Genomic DNA, 20169 nt, shown 5'->3' with positions numbered 1-20169 from the left:
GTGAGAGACAGGCAAGGCCAGAGCACTAAAGTAGTCTAGGCTAGACACAAGGCACCACTAGAAGAGCAGAGGCCACTAGAAAATACTTAAGGCACAAAAGAGAAAGGGTTTTGTTTTGTTTTCGTTTTTTTGCAGGTTTTGTTTGTTTAAGACGTCTTCCATAGCAAGCTGTTCCCTGGCTGGCCTGCCCTGCACAAAACCCCTCTACTCCTGCACAGGGCCCAGGACTACTGGCTCCACCACGCACATCCAGCCTGGAGCCTGGAGCTCAAGGAATCTCACTGTGTCCTCTCTCTATAAAATCAAATCTGAGCCACAGCAGCTCCTCCCTGAGCTTTCAGAGGGACCCCAAAATCAGCCCTACCGCCCGCTCCCTTCTTCCACTTCATTCAGGCAGGCCAGATTCCATTCGCGCGCGTGCCCTTCTCCTGAACTTGCTGCCAGCACCCCTATCCCCGCCCCCCACCCCAAAGCCAGCTTTAGCCTGGGATGAGGTGTGGCTACACAGAAGCCTGGACCTTCCTCCCCAACCCCTGGTCCTTCCGGCCTCATCAGAAGCACCTGCCAGCGCGTTGATGTTGTCATCGTTTGTCTCACACTCTCACCATTATGGCTGATTATGGGACGTCTTAGCCCTGTCCTAAAACCCACAGCATCTTTCCTATAGGAGAGGCTGTGATGCCCAAACTGGGTGCCAGAGCGAGGGAGGAGAGGGGGAAAGAGCAAAGGGGGGGGGTGCAAACAGAAAGAGGATGGGAAAAGTGAGAGGCGCCACGTGTGATGCAGAGGCCAGTAGGACAGGCTACCCAGTGAGGCCCGTCCGCAGCAGCAGCAGCACCGCTCAGAAACGGGAGGAACAATAAACAGAACACACGCCCAGCAACTGAAATAAAACTGGGGAGGGGGGGGGTTTGTTGAAAAGCAACCTACCCGGAGTGTGGACAAAGTAAGCCAGATAAAGGTCCAGTTCTTTGATTGTGACTCCAATGTGATGTGGCTGGACGCACAGGCCGGGGTTCGAGCACTGGGGCGACTTGTAGAGCCGCTCCCCATCAGTACTTTCCAAAGGGATCCCTTTAAACAAAATCACCATGACCAGGTCCAGCCGCCACACCTTGTCAGCCTGGCGAAGGCAGTCAATCCGCCGGATCTTGCCCTTCTGGTCGGGGTTGGAGAGCACGCAGCAGGGGGGCTTCTTGCCGGTGATGGTCAGCACAAAGTCCTCGCGGAACTCGGGCCGGATGTCTTTGCGCAGCTTGGCCAGCAGCCGCGATGCCCACTTCTGCTTGATCTCAGGCTTCTCTCCCAGCAGCTCGTCCTTCACCGCGCGCTCCTCGTCCTTTGACATCCGCTTCTCGTGCTTCTTGAAGTACTTGCGCTTCCGCGCCTGCAGGTTGAACCAGGTGTAGGAGAAGGCTCGGACGTGAGGCAGCAGCGCCTCGATGAACGGGTGGAACTCATCCTGCAGGCGGCAAGCCGGGAGCATGCGGGGCGAGGGAGGACGGGAGGAGGGGAAGACGGGGACGAGGGGAAAGAGAGAAGGAGAAACGCAGTGTTAGAAGGGGGCACTAGGAAAACTGCCGTCTCCTCCTCCCTCCCCCCCAAGCAATTTTCTCTGGAGATTGTTCTACTGAAGTGTGGTTTGAAGCCACCACCAGCTTCGCCAGCCACTTGCTCCCATCTCAGCCTCAGCCACCAAACAGAGGCACGGGAGCTTGCCCACACACCTATTCCCCCCCCTCTCTCTCTCTCTCTCTCTCTCTCTCTCTCTCTTTCTCCATACACACACACACACACACACACACACACACACACACACACGTGCACACAGACAATGTTGCCACACACACCCCACAGGCTTGCTGGTCGCCGCCCCCCCCACAGATTCTGTCCCACCCATGACATCTCCATGTTCGACAGTAGCAGTGGACTAGGGTCAGCTGGTCCCAGCACAGTGTCCCGCTGCCTGAGGGTGCAAGAGCTGCCTTCTGGCCGGAATGGCCAATGTTTGACTGCCCCCAGAAGACAGAAATGCCATCTGAGATGGAGGAAGCGGCTTTGGGTGCCCCCTCCACCAGGCTGTTTGCATTTTCTTTTCTCCAGATCCAGTTGGAACGTCCACCCCAGCATTTTTAAAAATCAGATCTAAATCCTAAATATGTGGTTTCAGCTTTGTTATCGGCACCAACACTAATGTTAATCATAGTAATAATGATCAAAACACTTCTTGTTAGCCCAAATAAGGTGGTTTTCTCAGCCGCATTAGGGTTAAAAGCTACATGGGTCATCTGGCGGCCCCTTCCCAGTCTCCCACAACCTCTTTACCCTCAATCGGGTGACAGAGGGCTGGTCTCTCTCGCTTTTTTTTTTTCCTTTTGTTTTGTTTTGGTTTTTGGTTTTTGCTTGTTTGCTTGATGGAAGTTTAAATAATAATTGATTTCTTTTTACAAAAATAAAGCTGGAAAAAAAAATCAAATAATTACCATTGATCTGAAGCACCCGGCAAAGCCAACGCCTGATTCTGAGATTCTGGGCTCAACAGAGTTATGAGTTAGGGGCGGTGGGCCGAGGGGAGGAGGAGGAGCAGGGGAGGAAGGTAAATGTTTTAAAGGGGGTTATTATTGGTGTTCTGGGGAATAGGGGCCGGGCTTGGGTGGATTCTCAAACCCTTCCCCCTCCACCCCCCACGCTCCATTGCACAGAGGGGGAAATTAATTTTTTTTTAAGGAGTAAAAAGAAAGGTCAGGGATGGCCAGGAGAGAGAGAGAAAGAGGTGGCCTCTGCACACACCAGGTAAACAAAAGCCAACAAACTGTTTCAATTCCTTCCTCTGTGCATCCTCTTGCAGTTTAAAATAAAAGAGCAAAAAAAAAAAAAAAGATGCAAAATTAAAGATGAAAACCAACCTCCTACCACCACCACCCTACGCGCACACCCGCAACAACGTACCCTACCCCACCCCGCCCCCCACCCCCGGAAAAACAAAAACAAAAACCAGGAGGGAAAAAGCAGCGGCTGAAGAAAAGGCTTTCGGCTTTGGCAGCGGCACAAGGGTGTAAACTTCGAGCTGCTCCCTCCACCCGACCAGAGGAAGAGGGGGAAGCTCGCAGATTCTCGGGAGGAGGACGAGTTCTGACCGGCTGCAGACCGTTGCTGGCAGACGCAGCGAGAGGGAGAGAGGGAGCCAGGGAGGGAGGGAAGGAAGAGGGGGAGGGAGAGAGCGAGGATCTCAGGAAGACGAGGATGGGATGGGGTGTGCGATGGTGCGCATGTGAATGTGCGTGCGCGGGAGAGGGTGTGTGTGCACCAGCACTGCTGGGGGGGGGGGGGTTGTGGCTCCTTTTCTCTCCCAAATCCCCCCTCCCCTTTCATGCCCAATCCCCATCCATTTGTGTGTGCCAAGTCGGTAAAAAGGGGGAGGGAGACAGCCAGAGGAAAGGAGGGAGAGAGAAAGAGAGGGAGAGAGAGAGAGAGAGAGAGAGAGAGAGAGAGAGAGAGAGAGAGAGAGAATGAGCAAGAGAGAGAGAGGGAGGGAGGGAGTGCTGGGGGGGGATCCACCTATTTGGCAAAGAGGCTTCCTCGAGCAGCCAATGGCTGGGCCCAATGGGAGGAGGGAGCTGGGCAAGCTGAGAGGGTGGGGAGAGGCTCCCTCCCCCCCCCAGTTGGAGACCAAAAACAATTTGCCCAATCGACAAGTTCACGTCTAATGAACAAGCAAAAGCAAAGTCCAGCAGTTATGAATTTTTCATCCCAGGCATCCACTTGGGTCTGCTTGGCAGCAGCCACCCAGCGAACTTGGGGAGGTGGGGGGGGGAGGACACTAGGATTGAGGAAGACACGGACTTTTTCTAAGCCAGAAAATAAATAAATAAAGGCCTGACTCCTGGCGGGCTGGCGGCTGGGCGGGAGCCCCAGAAGGCCTTGGGGAAGCAGCTGTGCCTTCTCTCTGTGTTCTGCTTTCAGTCTCTCTCTCTCTCTCTCTCTCTCTCTCTCTCTCTCTCTCTCTCTCTCTCTCTCTCTCAGGCCAGCATATTCTCTTTCTGGTTCTAGATTTTTTTTTTAATGGAGCACAGTGGGGCTAGTGGTCATTTTCTCCTCCAGCCTGTGCATCAGCCCACAGAGCTATGAATAGGAGAGAGAGAGCTCAGAAAGTGTCCACGCCAGCAGCACTTCCAGGGCCCAGACCACTGGCCTGGTGGTGGGGGGTGTAGCCACCTCTTTGGTCCCTCGGACTAGGCTGCCCTGCAGAACTCCGGACTCCCAAACAAGGGGGGCTGCTCCCTTCACCTCCTTGCCTTCTCCTCAGCCCCCAGTAAGCTCGCAGCTTCCCTCGGCCCACACCCAGCCACGCACACTCCATTAGTGGTGACGAGAGATGCCAAACGCAATGCAGCTCAGCTCGGCTCGTGAAACTGCAAGTTTATTAAAATAGCCTCCTGTCACAGCACTCCTCTGGCAAGCACTACCAGCAGCTACAAACACAACAGCCAGCCCCTGGGAGAAGTGACAGAGGCTGAGACCACCAGTACCAGTACGCCGCGCCCCCTGCCAACACCCCCTCTCCCTCTTCCTCCCCTCTTCCAGATCTGTCCTTGCTACTCACACGGTGCACTAGCTTTCTTACCTGTCCCTCACGTCAGACTATAGAGCCAAGTAAAGTGCAAGATACAAAGGCATAAACCTCGGGAGCCTGGGTGGAGGGACGACCTCAGAAAGGCTATGGCAAAACAGAAGGCAAAGGCCCTTCCGGAAGCAGAGAAATTGGTTTTTCAGGTCCCCAGCAGGAGGGAGGGGAGCACTCTCAAGAGGGAGATACAACCCCCCCCACACACACACACACCGAGGACTCTCCAGAAAGGACTCCAAGCAGTTGCCTTAAGCCTCAGGAAAGCAGCAAGAAGACAGGAAATGAGAGGTAGAGCTGAGGTAGGACATCGGACAGACGGACGGACGGAGGACGGACTGATGGACGACGGGACAGACTTGGCTGAGTGACCGACCTGGCTCACTGGCTTGTAGTCCTCAGAGCCACCACCCTCTGCAGGCTCAACCCTAAGCTGGCAAAGGGAAAAAGGTCACTGCTCACTCATGCCCCCTTTCCTCTCCAGCTGAACCCCTGTGCTCGGTGGCCTTTCTGTTCAATGGCAAAAAAAAAAAAAAGGTTCCTGGAAGAGCGCCTGGGGTGTGCCAAAACAAAAGATCCACCCCAGTGGTCCAACCCCTGACGATGGGAGGTGCTATCCAGCACCTGGGACCCCCCCCTAAATGGGCAACTCCAGTGGAGTGAGTTCACAGCTGACCCAAGAGATGCGGCTAGAAAGAAAACAGTGCAGGAGGCAGGTGCCACCACAGACAGGCCTCTTAGGGTGGTGTTCAATAATTCACGTCCTGTGAATAACAGGCTCTGGTCCAAACAGCCAAGGATGCTAGCTTAGCAGTGACAGCAACATGAGGTACTGAATGAAAGCGGCCTCTTCTCCACCTTGAGGAGTCAGGTTCATTTTCTAAAGTCAAGATGAGGTCTTAAAAGCAGCGAGTGAGTTTGTATTTGGCGGGACAGAGGGTAATGGGGATGCTGCTATTCAGATTATGCTTTGAATATTAAAAAAAGAAAATGGCCAATATTGCTCTATGGCAAATCCTGGCTTGCTCCTTTTCGAAGCTACTATGTGGTGGAACAAACCAGCTGAAGGTCTGTCTCCTCCTCGGAGCAACAGTTCCGTGGCTAGGAGAAAATCCACAGAAGTTAGGGACAGTGTGAGCGTCAATCCCGTAGCCACTGAGGAAGGAAAGTATCAAAGGTCCCTAGAGTGGTGAACTGATCAGAGAAGTGTCAGGACCATGGAGTAAGTGCGTAAGTGCAGGAAGCCCAGGAGACTCTGGCAGAACAGCAATAGGCCCTTCCTCACAACTCTGGAAGGGAGAACAATTGTCAACTGTCCTTCTCTTAGCAGGGAGGGAGGATGGAGGGGAAGGGGGCTATAACCTTGAAGGTGAGCAGATCATTTTTGGGCAGTGTCTCCTGTATGATGCTGCCAGCAAAGCCTTCTGGCTTCCTGTAAGCAGGCCATCCCATCTCTCTCTCTGTCTCTCTCTCTGTCTCTCTCTCTGTCTCTCTCTCTCTCTCTGTCTTTCTGTCTCTCTCTCTCTCTCTCTCTGTCTCTCTCTCCCTCCCTCCCTCCCCCTCTCTTTCCCCCTCTCTTTCCTTCTCTCTCTCTCTCTCTCTCTCTCTCTCTCTCTCTCTGTCTAGATCCCCAAACAAAAGAGAACCTCCCCCTTTTTGTTAAGAGACAGTCTAGGCACCCTTTGGTAGGGTACCTGTCCTTACCCCACCTCTTCCTTCCCTCTCTCTCTCTCTCTCTCTCTCTCTCTCTCTCTCTCTCTGTGACACCCTCCTTTTGGAGATCACACTCCTGCACCCTGATGCACTCAGACCCAAAACCAAGCCTGGAAACTTGTTGATGATTCAAGATGCTTCCTGGTCTGAGTTCAAACAGAAATGAGGGATCAGGGATGGGATGGGCAGAACAAATGTAGGAACCTGAAGGCCACTGAAAAAGAGAGAGAAATTGACCAAAGAGGCCGGGCCGTGGTGGCGCACGCCTTTAATCCCAGCACTCCGGGAGGCAGAGGCAGGCGGATTGCTGTGAGTTCGAGGCCAACCTGGTCTACAAAGTGAGTCCAGGACAGTCAAGGCTACACAGAGAAACCCTGTCTCGAAAAACAAAAACAAAAACAAAAAAAAAAAAAAAAAAAAAAGAAATTGACCAAAGAAAAAAATGACCAAACGGAAAGGAAACTGGGGATGCTTAGTTATCAGGGAAACCAAAAGGCTACGCAGCGAGAGGAATAGAGGGAAGATGGAGTCTGAAAGGTACTGTCTCCATTTGCAAGAAAAGTCAGGGAGCCGGAAATAATACTTTTGGAATCAATGTGGACTTTCGGTTTTTGGAAGGGAAATTTTAAACTTCATGAAAGAAAGGCCTTGCTTACTTTTGAGGGAATAGAATTTGGTGAAAACACTGCTTAGGCAGACTCTGGTCCCTGTCAGCCATCACCAAGATGGGTGGATTAAACAGGCCACAGAAACAGAAATGCCAAGGGAGAAAAAGAACAAGAGGCAGAGGGTGAACCCACGGAGAATTACCAAGCTGGGCCCAAAGCTGCAAAAAAGACAAAGGTGAAGAGAAAGAGATGGGAGTAGGGGCAGAAAAGCAGGAAAATAGAAAAGGGGTCCATGACACAAAGGAGAAAAGCAAAAGAAAACTAGCTAAGAAAAATGGGGTCTTCCGATGATGAAAACTGTGTGGCTTTCAAAGCAGTCATGTGCGCTGAGGCCTTGTGGATTGTTGGAGGAAAAATGGGGAGTACATCCAGTCTTTCACTTATATGTACAATATTAAAAATTCTTCCAGGAAACAAAATAATTTCCCAAAACTGATATAGACTTTGCAACTGGCCTATGCCTCCTGACAGGGAGACAGCTAATAAGCACCAGAAGCCTTGTTTTAAACACTCAGCCACGGGTAGGTCTCTTTATCTTCCAAAACAAAATCTTATTTGTCCCCAGGCCGCTGGCTTGTGGGTCTGGATATATTCTTTCAGATCCTGGGCACCTTGGCCCATACTGATCTGGCTAAGTACCTACAGTTTAAGCACATGGCTGGGCTGTAAGTAGAAATCACTACATATTCTGGGGTCCATTTTACTAACGCATATCTGCAGAGCGGGTGAGGAAAGACACAGGAAATTAGAAAGGCCACAAAGAGAGCCTAATTCCCGGCATTTATAAACCTGCCTGGGTCTGGACTGAAAGAGACCGGCTTCATACATGCATAACCCCCACCACCAACACACACAGACATACACAGACACACATCTCCCATCTTGTATGCCCATCCCTCAGAAGGCCTATGAGAGGCCATGGGCAGACACTGAGGACCGACAAGACTCTGGCGGCAGCAGAGAGACCTGGCTGCTTGTCCTAGGGGTGGGTGGGGCCTCCCTCTCTGGGGGAGGCAAGGAGAAGCTCAGCCGCTCTGCAAAACTCTCCAAGAGTCTGGAAACGCTAGGAATGGAAACCGGAAAACGCACTTTCCGAGGAGGCTCCCGATAATTTGGACAAAGCGGGTTCTGGCTGATTTGAGCCTGTGAGCCTGCCTTCCTGCGCTCAGGAACAGCAGCCACGGGGCTGGAAAGTAGCCTTAGGCTAGATGGACGGATTTGCCCAGACCAGAGCTGGGACTCACGTGGGGTCTGTATCAGAAACAGGCCACATAATACCCCTGTAAAATGCCCCTGGGTGCCCCCGAGCACACACTGCCTTTTCTCCCCTTTTCTGCAAATCGGGAGCTGTGGCCTGGGACCGGGCCAACAAGCAGCCTCGTTCCTGGCTGGAACGCTCCTCTGCTCCAGGCACATCGCCCCTCACCCTCTTGGCACAGAACAAGTTAGGGTAGGGATGGGGGTGTGAGAGGGTAGGGTCTATTCTCTCCAGTGCCTCTGGAAATTGTTTACTTTCATCTTGTCTTCTGTGGGGAATAGGAAACAAAAACCCTAGTCTTTAATTCATTATTTAGCTTGAAACTTCCGTGTCACCAAATACAAGTAAAATGCTGGGAAGGCCAGAACTCTCTCCTATAGGCAATGGGCTGAGTGAGGACAGGGGCCCTTCAGAGAGCAAAGGCTTCGAGGGGCAAATGCAGTATGGTGCCTAACCCACCTGGTTGGCTTTGAAAGTGTCACTCCACAGTGGCCCAAGGCCCAGGAAGAAGGAGGAACCCCACAGACCAGCTTCACAACTTTCTCTAAAGAAGAACAGAAAAGCTGACAAAAGGCAAGAGTAGGAAAAAAGGGCTGCTCGCCCCGTGGGTCTGAGCGCAGAGCATCCAGCACGAGAGAGAAAATAACCGCAGGAGAAGAGAGGCTGGAGCCAGGGCAGGTGCTGAAACTGCCTATAGGCGCTCGCCCCGCAGTAGCAGGTTCCCGCCTCCAACAACAGCCCCACTAACGTTCGAGGACACATCCAGACACCCTAGCCCCAAAAGCTCGATCGGGACCCAGCTCCCCAGACCCTCACCCCCACCCCACCTCCACCCCCGTGTTGCTCCTCTGGGCTTCCACTGCCGACCACTACACCCAGTCACCCTGCTCCGCGGCACCCTTGGCCCTGCGGGAGCCTCTTTCTTCAGTGGCTGCAGCTCCGGGCAGAGCCCAGAGCTCTGGGGTTTTCACTGCTCAAGGGTTCTGGGAAAGCTGGGCTGGCCCTGCCTGGGCAAGCAGCTTTTACCCAAAATGTTCAGTTGCAGACACTTTCCAATCCCTCAAAATATACTGCTCCCCAACTATTTTATGACCAGAATCGCTGCCAAGGAAACCCTAGAATCCTCATTTCCCTGGTGCCTAGCCCCTGCAGAGAAAGGCTGGCAGCAGGGCCTGAAGGACTTCAACGCTGCCCACCCTCTGCCGCCCGCTCGTTCCCGCCCGCCCGGGCTCCTTTTCTTTCTCACCCTCTCTCCCCCTCCGCGTCCTCCAGCTCCAACACAAACTGTTTGCACGGGAAGTCTCCCTCTATGACCCGGTTCAGCACACACAAGAGAAAACTGTGGGCGACAGACCCAACGTCCTAACGAACTTGAGTTAATTAATGCTAAGGAAGAAAAGAGGCGCCCTCGCTCTGTTGAATCACGGTTCACTAGTCCTTTCAGTTTGCTGTGGGTGGAGGAAAAAAAAGAGAGGCTTTTTGGTTCAAATATTTTTGGGGGGCAAAGAGAAAACAAAAACACCGCAGAAGGGCTGTGGGGGGTGGCGGGCGATGCAGTAACTACCTGCCCAAGAAGTGTGGAAGCGAACTGAGAGAGCCTGTCCAGGGCTGCTGAGCGGTGCTCCCTGGCCGAAGCCCACAGCACAGAGGGAAAGCAAGAGAATGGTGACTGTCATTGGCCTGTTCAAACACGCTGCTCCAAAAATTATACTGTCAGACTAGAAGATGCACGTTTAAAAAAAAAGTCCAAATCTAAAAATTCAATTTGAACACAGCCGTGAAAATGTTTTTACACTGCAGAAAACTGACGTATGGATGGCAAGCCCACAAAAATGTAAGTGCAGGAGGAAAAAAAAAGAGGTGGTAATGGAGGGGCTGGGAAAACAGCTGCAATTTTGCTTTCCAGATGTTGACAGCAAAATGTAATTGGCAAGGAAGGTACTCTGTATTGCTTCTAATACCCTTGTTCTGAAACTAAACCCCACTTTTACACCTAAGTCTTCAGGCGGCCTACAGGCCTTCTTCACATGTGGATGGGTCAGGAAGCTGCCCGGACCACTCGCCTTTGAGTTGTTAGGTTTTTTGTTGTTGTTGTTGTTGTTTTAATCAGCCCACTAATTTTTACAAGCATTCCCACCATTCCTAGCAGGAAAAACTGAGTAAAGCAAGCTGGAGTACAGTTTTATTTAAATTTTTGTAGTGCGTAGTCTTTTCTTTACCTTTGGGGCCCAGGGATTGATCTTTCTTTCTTTCTTTCTTTTTCTAACAAACTTTTTAGCAGAAGCGGTTTGTGTATAAAGAATGCTCACATTGTGGGTCCCCTGCTCTATACATTTCCACAAAGGGAACACACCCATGTTAGCCCCACCCAGATTAAGAAAGAAGCATTCTCAATACTGTTGAACAGGCCTTAAAATGGCAAGCTATAGAGTTTCCATAATTTAAGAATCCTTAAGGATGGTTCTGAAAAAAAAAACAAAAACAAAAAAACCCAAGGCCCTCAAAGTGAACATTTGTCTGTGTGCACACACCTTAGAGACCAGAGACCAGTGTGTGTGTGTGTGTGTGTGTGTGTGTGTGTGTGATCACGTGACCACAGACGAGCAGCCCCTCTCATCCTCAATAATGCAGGGGAGAGAGTCTTTCTCTGTGTGTCTGCCCAACTCTGATCCCATCAACAGGGCATCCAACTGTGCAGCAAACTAGCAGGATCTGGAGGGAGGGGAATCAGGATGGTGGGGGGGGACACACAACCCACAGAACTTAAAGCCAACAGCCTTAGTGACTGTGGGAGCAAGGCCCCTCCTCTTAGCCTGCCTGCAGGCACAGGAGGGAACTGGGGAGGCTCTGTATGTAGGTCAGGAAGCTCCTAGGTGTGGACAGCACACTCCGGGGCCATTGCTGCCCACCAGGTTCCTGCCGGGAGGTGAAGGGAAGAGGTCACAGGGGCAAGGTACTGAGGGAGAAGCAGGCAGCTGCGTGCTTACCTAGGAGTTGAGGGCTGGGCTGCCCCCTGATGAGGAAGGCTGAACTTTGAATGGCTGCCTACCCCTTCACAGCCTCGAGACTCAGCTGCCCCCTTTACTTTCACTCGCACTAAATTTACTTTATAATTTTAAAATTAAATTTACAAAAAAAAAAAAAAACAGGAAAGAGAGAGCACTGAAGGCAAAATACCTCCCACGATATCTCTCCAAGGAGGGAAAAAAAAAAGTTTCTGCTTATGTAAAAAGAGGGATGCAAGGGATTGCCGAAAAAGTCTAAACACCAAATAACCAGGAAAATGAGAGAAAATGTGTTTAATTAAAAACACCTGAAGCAAACAAATAGCTCGCTGTGCAGCTTGCAGGCACTCTGTGGGTATCAGCCCCCCACCCCTTGCCCACTTTCCTCCCTTCCTCACCCGAAGCCACCACTACGTCCCCAGTCCACTGAGGGCCCTTCTAAGTGGCCTACCCCACGGCTGAAGGAGGGCCTAACCCCAAACTGAACCTCCAGAGCCCCATTCACAGTCTAGTGCCTAGCCTTGGCCAGCTCTTTCCCCTAGAACCCAGGGCCTGTGGGTAGTGGCATTTGCGCTGCCCAAGCAGACAGATCTTTCTCCTACCAAGGATACAGGACTGCCAAGGCAGCTGTCCAGAACCACACTTTCCTTACTGCACACGAGCTGGTTAAAAACAACAACAACAACAACTTAATTTTAAAATATGACTAGGGGGTCTAAGCCCTCCCTTAGGGCAATTTTTTAAAAAGACATTTGATCCTCTTTGGGGTGAGGGCTGCAGGGCATGAAGTACAGGCAGAGGTGGGGCAGATCTCTGAATGTTCAAGGCCAGCCTGGTCTACATAAGTGAGTTCCAGGCTAGCCAGAGCTACATAGTGAGACAATGTCTCAAACAAACAAACAAACAAACCAAACAAAACACAGGGAAGCTACTCTCCTGTACCCGGGTTGGCTCTCCCTAAGCCGGCCTGCAGCCTGGGAAAGGTGCCCTCCTCACTGGCATGGGTACCAGAGCTGGGTTCCTTTCTTCCTTTCTTTTTAAAATCACTCTACTCACTGGAAACCAGGCAGGGGGGGAGGACGACGAATCATCTCCAACTCTAGTGCAGCAAGTTTCCCACTTTGTGCTAGTCTGGGGATTTTCGAATCAGACCAGAGTTAAAAGAGAAGGCAGAAAGGAGAGAGAGAGAGAGAGAGAGAGAGAGAGAGAGAGAGAGAGAGAGAGAGAGAGAGAGAGAGAGCGCGCCGGAGGAACCAGGTCAGGCACCGAAAAGCACTCTTACAGTCTTTAAATAAGACAATGTGGAGAGGAAAGGAGAGAGAAGACATGAGTTATTTCTCGCTCTTTAATTACTCCAATTCTTAGCATTATTTTTTTTTAAACCACTACATTAGCCAATGATACATTCTAACCCCCAACAAAGCTGGTATTTTTCCCTGATTACAGACTCCGCTGTGGCAAACCCGGGCTCTGACTTACAGAGGAAACACAAGAGTGCACTCCTAAACAAGACACGGGTTTTTGGTTTTTTTGTTTTTGTTTTTTATTAAAATTGAAGTAATGCCTTGCGTTTCTTTTGCGCCTTTTCAGCGGAGGGCGTTCTCCAGGTGCCTCGTGCTTGGTTCTACGGGGGAAATCAGCTTCTGGCTGCCTAGACCCAGTGTGGTGACACTCTCCAGCCCCACAGTCACAGGAATTTTTCATGTGTTTTCTTTTTCTCCCTTCATTCCTTTCTGTCTGTTTCTACTATTCAACCTGTCTTGCATACTTTTTAAAAAGTAATAATAAAACTTTAAATGGAAAAAATTAAGTGAGGTGGGGGGGCATAGATCGAGCAATAATAAGGCGCTAAGCGTGGCCGGGGAGTTTCAGGCGGAGTGGGAGGAAAGTTTGCAGTTCGGGTGGGTCACCTTGAGGTCCAGAGTCCACGATGCGGGTCTAGCTGTTAGCGACTGCCCAGGGTCCTCTCCCCGCTAGTGAGCAACTGGGGGGTGGGGGTGAGTTGAGTCATATGCAATTGGGGACCGAAATGGACCTACACTATTAAAGCGTACTAAGAAATTCAGAAGAGTGCTCAGGTGGCGACTCAAGAGTTCCCCGCGCGCGGGCACTTTCTTGGAACTTCTTAGGGGTGGCTTTGGCTCAAGGAACGTCAGCCTAAACCAGCTCCCTTCTCCAACAGGTTCTAAGTACAGGCTCTCTTTCCCATTTTCCCCTTTCCCCGGTGTGACGTGGAAGTCCCTCAACAGAGCGGGTAGCAATGGGTCGGGAGGCTTTGGCGCCCTAAATCCAAGAAGTTTAGCCCCAAGAGACAAACCCATGTTGATCATGGGGACAAAATAAAATTTTAAAGTGAGGATGTTTTTGTTGTGGTGGTTTTGTCTTTAAACGATACAAAATAAACAACAACAAAAACCAGGCTGCACGGGGCAACTCGATTCCCGCGGCCTGGAAGCAAGGGACAGGTGGAAAGTGCATTAACTGCTAAGTCACATTTCTTCCCTGGGCTCCCTGAAGACCAAACGCCCCCCAGCCTCAGCCAAGCCTCGGAACAAAAATCTCCCCTTGATAGTTCCCCGCAGCCAATACTCCCTATAAAGCTGCGGCTTCGGGAGGGTCGCCCTGTTCCTGTGGCCGCAGGGCTGTGGGCGGGACTGGTGTCGGGGAGCCGTGGAGGACCGGGCTTTTGAACCTCTTAGGAAAACCCGGAGCAGCCGGCGGGCGCCGAGCTAGTCCAGAGCGCCTCAGCCTCCATCCGGCTCCCGTCGGCTGGACGCGGCAAGGCAGCCCTGGGCAGCACGCAGTGCCTGGAAGGGACCCTCGAGGCGCGTGACATGGTGCTGCGTGGGTAATTCCTGAATCGGGAGCCACGTCTGTGAGCCGCGAGGTCCCACGGACGGCTGGCTACGCAGACCCCTGTGAAGGCATAGTGGGTGTCGCGGTCCCTTTCAGACTAGTCCCCTTCGCCGCCCAGCAGGTAGCTGTCGGCAAGAATCACTCCAGTCGCCCCCCCACCCCCCGCAGCCATGGTGCCCTAGGCGCGCTGCTCTACCCTGCCCGGACGCCCGCTCCCGCCTTTTTGCGTCTGTGCGCAAAGCCCACAGTGGCCAGGGCAACCCCACTGTCCCACCAAACAGATCGGCGGTGCAATTAGGACAGTGCCCAGTGTAAGGGCGGTCAGCGATGCAGTTTCTCCTCTCGCCTAGGCCCTCGGGAGACCTCGTCACCATCCCCACCCACGCTTGTCCCCTGTTCAGTCTTGAGCCAGTAGCAGCTGTGGGTCCGGAGGAATGCCACACACTGCGGTGCCAAGAGAACACCCAGGGGGCTACTACGGGAGGCACCCGTGGGCCGGCGGCCGGTACCTATGGAGAGTACAGAACTGGGGTTGCACTCAGGCACGTGGTGGTGACCAGCGGACTGGAGAGGGGACTTAAGATCCACACAGGGCAGCGGTGACAGGGTGTCTAGACTCTCAGGGAGTCCCCACTGAGCTCTATCTTGGCCACTCCCACACCAGTTCAAGAGTCCGGCTGCTGACCCAGAGAGCTCTGGCTGGACTCGCTCGCTCGCTTGTAGCACTTACAAGTGCGCAGCCCCAGTGGCCGCACTAGACTCTGGCGGCTGGTGGCACTTTAGCATGGAGTTGGTGTTGGGGGACATTAAATGCCTCTTTGTGGATTAAGATGCGCGCGAACACACACACACACACACACACACACACACACACCACACACACACACAGACCACAGAACGTCCCTTGACCTCCAGCACCCACCACGGGGATTGTGTTTGGGGAGGGCTGAAGGATCCAACCCGGCTGCCCAATCCCTCCGTCCAAGGAAGAAGAGGTTCTCAGCCTTTAAAAACGTAGGGCATCCGAAGTAAAGTGGGGAGCTCACCCCACCTTAACCTCACATTCCTGCCTGGCACAAAACAGGTTTGGTTCGGAACCTAGTGAGGATGGGAATTCCTAGTACAAAGGGAGTGGGAAGGATGAGTGGAGAGTAGTGCGCTTGTATACACACACACACACACACACACACACACACACACACACGGGTGGTAAAACTACAAATATGAATAGTGCACAGGCAGGAGCACCACTGGGCAGCAGCCATTCTGGGGCGCCTCACCTGTGCCCCCAGGGACGTTTGAGGGAGGGAGTGTTCTAAAAGAAAGGGAGAGGTAGGAATTAGGCCTCCCCGCCCTGCCTGGGACCCTTCGCCTCAGCAGCCTGAACACGGTTTTGGAGCCAGATGCCCTGGATGTTCTGACAGGTGTGTGGTTCACGTGAAGCACACGCGTGTGCAGGCTGGGAAGATACGTGCCAGCGCGCTTAGAGCCACAAGCGTGGGCACTAGAGACTCTCGAAAGTACACAGACAACCTGAGTCAGGAACCGCCACGAAGGCGCATTGTAGTACACGTGCTAGGGTTCCCCCATCTCTGCCCCTGCAGGGGAGGGATTGAGAGTGTCGAGCCTCGGAGGCCAGGAGGCCCGACAACCCGGCTTCCTTGTGTGCCCCCCTGCATCCTCTTTGGGGTGGTAGGCCTAGACATGCTCAGACGCTTGAGATCTTGATCCAAGGCAACCTGAGATTGGTTCGAGCCACGCAGCTGGACCCTGTTTAGGTGTGTGCACGTCCCCAAAGTCCAACTGCAGTGTCTCCGGAGCCTGCAGTCTGCGTTGCTGGCAGGTCCCTTGCCTGTACGCCCTACTCTCTAGCCGTGGCCACGTGTGCCCTGGTTGCTATTGAGACCCAGAGGAGCTAAGATCTGGGCTCCGAGTGGGCCAAGGGGCAGGGCCCCTACCCTGCAGGCTTCGGAGGGTTGTCGTCGGAGTAATGTTGGTTTTGGCCTAGGCAACTCCAATGGGGGAAGCCCCGGGAGCCGGCGGGGGTGGAACAAAGGAGGGGAAAGCTAAAGGAGGCGGCAGGAAGGAGGACGGAAGCACGCGGAGGGCCCCTGGGGGTAGGGGTGCAGATGCACGGAGATGCTGGGGCCTGGCCTGGCACAGTGGTGAGACCGAGAAGCCACAGTGCCACTATAGCCACGTGTACAGGGCGGCAGAGACTTCTTACTGCTAGAGAAGACCTGACTCTGCCAACCAGATCCCCATAGGACCAGAGGCTGCCACCACAGGCAGGCCACATGGCCACCCCAGCCTTACCGTTATACACACAGACCAGACCCTCCACTCTGTGCCCTTTTGTGTTCCTGTGGTTGTTTTTCTTTTTTCTTTTTCTTTTTTTTTTTTTTTTTTTTATCAGTTGGGGTGTGTGTGAATGGTTGGGTTTCTTGGTTTGGATTTGGGTTTTGGTTTTTTGAGACACACTCTAGTCCAGCCTAGTCCGGAACTATGTACCAGGCTGGCCTCAAACTGTGGTAATCCTCCTGCCTCAGCCTCTGCCTCTTGAGTGTTGGGACTGCAGGTGTGGGAACTCCATAGGATTCAGTGCCCCTGGAGCAGCATCTGGAGCCAGCGGACGTCTGGGTAGAGGGCACGGTTCAATTTGTCCCAGCTACGGACAGTTTGACGACCCTAAAGCAAGAGCCTCGGGCTCTGCTCCAAAGCCTGGTTTCTGGGCGCTCACTTTCTCCCACCTGGAATTGCCAGGAGGAGAGGTGCCTGGGAGCGACAGAAGCAGAGCTGAAAGGGGGCAGTGACCTGGTTAATCCCTCCATTCTAGCCCCGTAGGGCACCTGGCCTCCTGGCCTCCGTTGCCTTCTCTATAAAAGAGGTTATTCATAGCTGCCTCGAGTTAGGAAGGTGGCGGGAGAGCGTAGGTGCTCCTGCCTGCCTGTTTACCCTGAGATGGGGTTCATAGCTCTTCTTTTCATTATGAGGACTCTATGGCTGTGACAAGCTGTGGTGACGCTTGGTGTGATCGCATGAGGCTGGCTGTGTGACTGTGCCGCTGTGTGTGTGTGTGTGTGTGTGTGTGTGTGTGTGTGTGTGTGTGTGACAGGTTGTGTGTGAGACTGTGCGTGGACGACAGATTGTGCCGGTGTGCGGCAGTGCCTGTGACAGGCTGTCACCGCGCGACAGACTGCGGGTGGCGGGTGTTGCGGGCATTGACTGTGAGTGAAGATGAGCAGTGTTTGTGTGGCTGGTAATAGAGGACCCTCTAAAGCTACCTCAGTGAGGGTATACTTGGCAGTGGGGGCGGTATGCTCTCATGGGGGGGGGCGGTATGCTCTCATGGCGGGGGGGGGGCAGGGGGGAGGCATCCCATTGTCCCTTCAACTCTAGGCTTTTCCCTTACATTCCAGGGGGTCTACCAGTTTGCAACCCTCGGAGGTGAGGAAACAGAACATCACGTGACAAAACCTCTCTGCTGTGTGACTAAAGACCTCAGGGAATGGAGGGCCTGAGGCCTGGCTGGCTTCAGGGAGAGAGAAGTGCCCTGTAACCTTTTATCTCTTTTTCCTGACCTCCCAGCAGAAGTCATGGAGAAGGAAGAAAAGGGATTTGAGGACAGAGAAAACAGGCCCGAAGAAACAAAACAAGCAGAGCCGAGGTTGCAGCCCAGTGGTGGAGCACCCGCCCAACCTGCTCAAGGCCCTGGATTAAATCCTCCAACACTAGGGATAGATAGATAGAAAGAAAGAAAGAAAGAAAGAAAGAAAGAAAGAAAGAAAGAAAGAAAGAAAGAAAAAAAGCCAGAGAGAAGGCAAGGTTAGCACAGGCTATTTCAGGGGACTTGGGGTCTTGGAAGAGATGGGCCTGTGTACCGCTAGGGCCATGCACACACCATGCTATGGGCGGCAGCATTAATGCCAGCCACTTCCTATAAGAGACAGGGCTACAACAGGCCCGCGCTCAGAGCTGAGCTGAGGACTCGCCCCTTTAAAGAGGCACCAGGAACCCCCAAACACAGTCAGGTCAAGGCTACAACCCAGGAATTCTAACCAGTGCAGACTTCAGCTTCTCCCCCTACTCTGCTTCCCTCTATGAGTAGGGAAACTGAGGCTGGGGGACTTATCCAAGTATGCCCAGGCACCTACAACAAAAAATTATCTGACCATCTCAACTGTGTGACAACCACAAAGAAGACAAAGCCTACTAGTTGGAAAATTTCTGGGGACATGGGTTAGGGGGCACTACCCTGTGTCACACAGGCAAGGAACACATGTGTCTTTCAGGCCTCCTCCACCAGTGTGTGCGTGTTACATGTTATGGCTGGCTTGTTGCTGTCTCTGGTGTGCGTGTGTGTCCTGAGTGTGTCTGCTCTAACTGTCCGCGCAGGGCCAACCATGCTACAGAGGAGGAGAGCCATGAGAGAACACCCCCCCTCATCCGAAAGTGTGTCTTTGATACTTGCAGCCTCGGCAGCGAAAAACAAGTTTCCACAGGGCCGCCTTGGGCTGAGGCCAGGCCGTCCTCAAATAACATTTGAAGTTACTTAGCAAACTTTGTTTAGTGCAGAGAGACTCGGGCAGCGGGCTTGGGGGAGGGGGGCAGTAAACCGGTTCCTCCAAAGTCCCTTGTCCCTCTAGGGGCACAAGTGCCCAATACCAGGCTTGGTCAGCCCCATCGCAGCTCTGGAAAGGGGCAGCAGGAACCCCGTAGCTCCAGGAGGAACTTGCAAGGGAAAGGTATGGGTGCACCATTCATGAAGACCCCCCCCCTTTTGCTTGCCAGGTGTCAGCAGGCAGCGGCACTCTGGTCTTCTGGGTGTCTCAGAGGTTAGCACAAGGCCTAGGCGGCTTTCAGAATAAAAGAATATCCCTGCTTTTGCAGAAGCCTAGCTCTGCCCACCTTCAGGCCGTATGAGGAGGCAGGTTCGCCAACTGGCTTAAACGACATGCCCATTCCAGACTCGAAGATAAGTAACCAGCAAGCCCCTGATGCTCACATGCCCACACCTCCAAAAACCCCATTTTTGGTCCCAGCCCTAGGCGGCAGAGAAGGCTGAGAGAGCCAACAATGGCGGGGTTGGAAGTGAGGTTGGCGCCTACGGGAGGGGGAAGGGAGGTGATGCCAGGAATGGTGAGCCATAGCAGGCAGAAAAGGATGGGGGGGGGGGGGAGAGAGAGAGAGAGAGAGAGAGAGAGAGAGAGAGAGAGAGCACACTAGGGAAAGATGGAAGCCAGGCAGACATCCTCGCCAAGCTCCAGGCTGCAAAGGGGCAGCGGGCAAAGCAACTCCAAGCCCTTCCAAGGAATAGGCATGGGGTGGGGAACAGGCCCCAGACTGCACGGGACAAGCAGGGGACTGGAGGTGCCCAGCATGCCCCCCTCCGCGACGCCTCACACAAACTCCGAAATGGAGACTGGCACTAGCAGCCACTCAGCTCTGCCCAGGCACAGGGTGGGGGTGGGGCAGGCAGGGGGCCAAACCAAATGCCACCAGGCTGGGTATGGTGTTTGCCAGCCTGTAGCATTGATCCCTGTCCTGGCCACCCCTCCCCCCACCTCTGCGTGCCCCACCTAAAGCCCTTGATTCCGGAACTTTAGGGATACAGGGGATCTGGTAGCCCAGGAAGAGTTGAGAGGCCCAGAATGCAAGGCCAGGTCCCCCTGAAAAGTATGGCAGGACCCCAAGACTCTGCAAAGATGGTGTAGCCTGGTGCTACCAGGGTGACAGGCTGAGGTAAAAATAAACCAGGCCCACCCCCAGGAGCTAAATCTAGGGCTCCAGGTGGAAGTGCTACTCTGGGCCACCAGTTGCCCCCACCCCACCCCACCCCCTGGCTCCAAGTGCCATGGTTGAGAATTTCAATGCCTGTCCAAGGCCTGACTGTGTACAGGAGAAGACACAGCTATTCGGTCCCAGGTCTAAGGTGGACACCATATGCCGTATCACACAGATGCAGAGAGGATGGCGGTGTCTGAGCTTCCAGTAGACAGCTGAGAGGACCACGCTGAGCCCCACACCCATCACCTCTGGGCTTCC

General features: G+C 53.2%; 1 protein-coding gene across 10 annotated transcripts in view; it reads right to left on the bottom strand.

Annotated features, from left to right (window-relative positions):
- NFIX (nuclear factor I X) overlaps window positions 1-20169 on the bottom strand; it is a 99269-nt gene that overhangs the window by 68296 nt on the left and 10804 nt on the right. For 4 of the 10 annotated variants that reach the window (XM_084756491.1, XM_084756496.1, XM_084756498.1 and 1 more), the window contains exons 1-2: window positions 1897-1926; window positions 931-1462 (exon numbers count right to left, since the gene is read on the bottom strand). In XM_084756491.1, coding sequence (XP_084612617.1) covers window positions 931-1462; window positions 1897-1911 — 547 coding nt within the window. In that variant the 5' untranslated portion in view covers window positions 1912-1926. Of the gene's footprint in view, window positions 1-930; window positions 1736-1896; window positions 2185-2483; window positions 2939-8722; window positions 8748-9509; window positions 9632-20169 lie in introns of those variants that run through there. The other 6 variants (XM_084756497.1, XM_084756495.1, XM_084756494.1 and 3 more) reach the window with 6 other exon arrangements.

This window comes from Acomys minous (assembly GCF_964271855.1).
Source record: "Acomys minous genome assembly, chromosome: 14".
Lineage (NCBI taxonomy): Eukaryota > Metazoa > Chordata > Mammalia > Rodentia > Muridae > Acomys > Acomys minous.
Note: the sequence above shows the minus strand (reverse complement) of the source record. Positions and strands in the feature narration are given on the sequence as shown.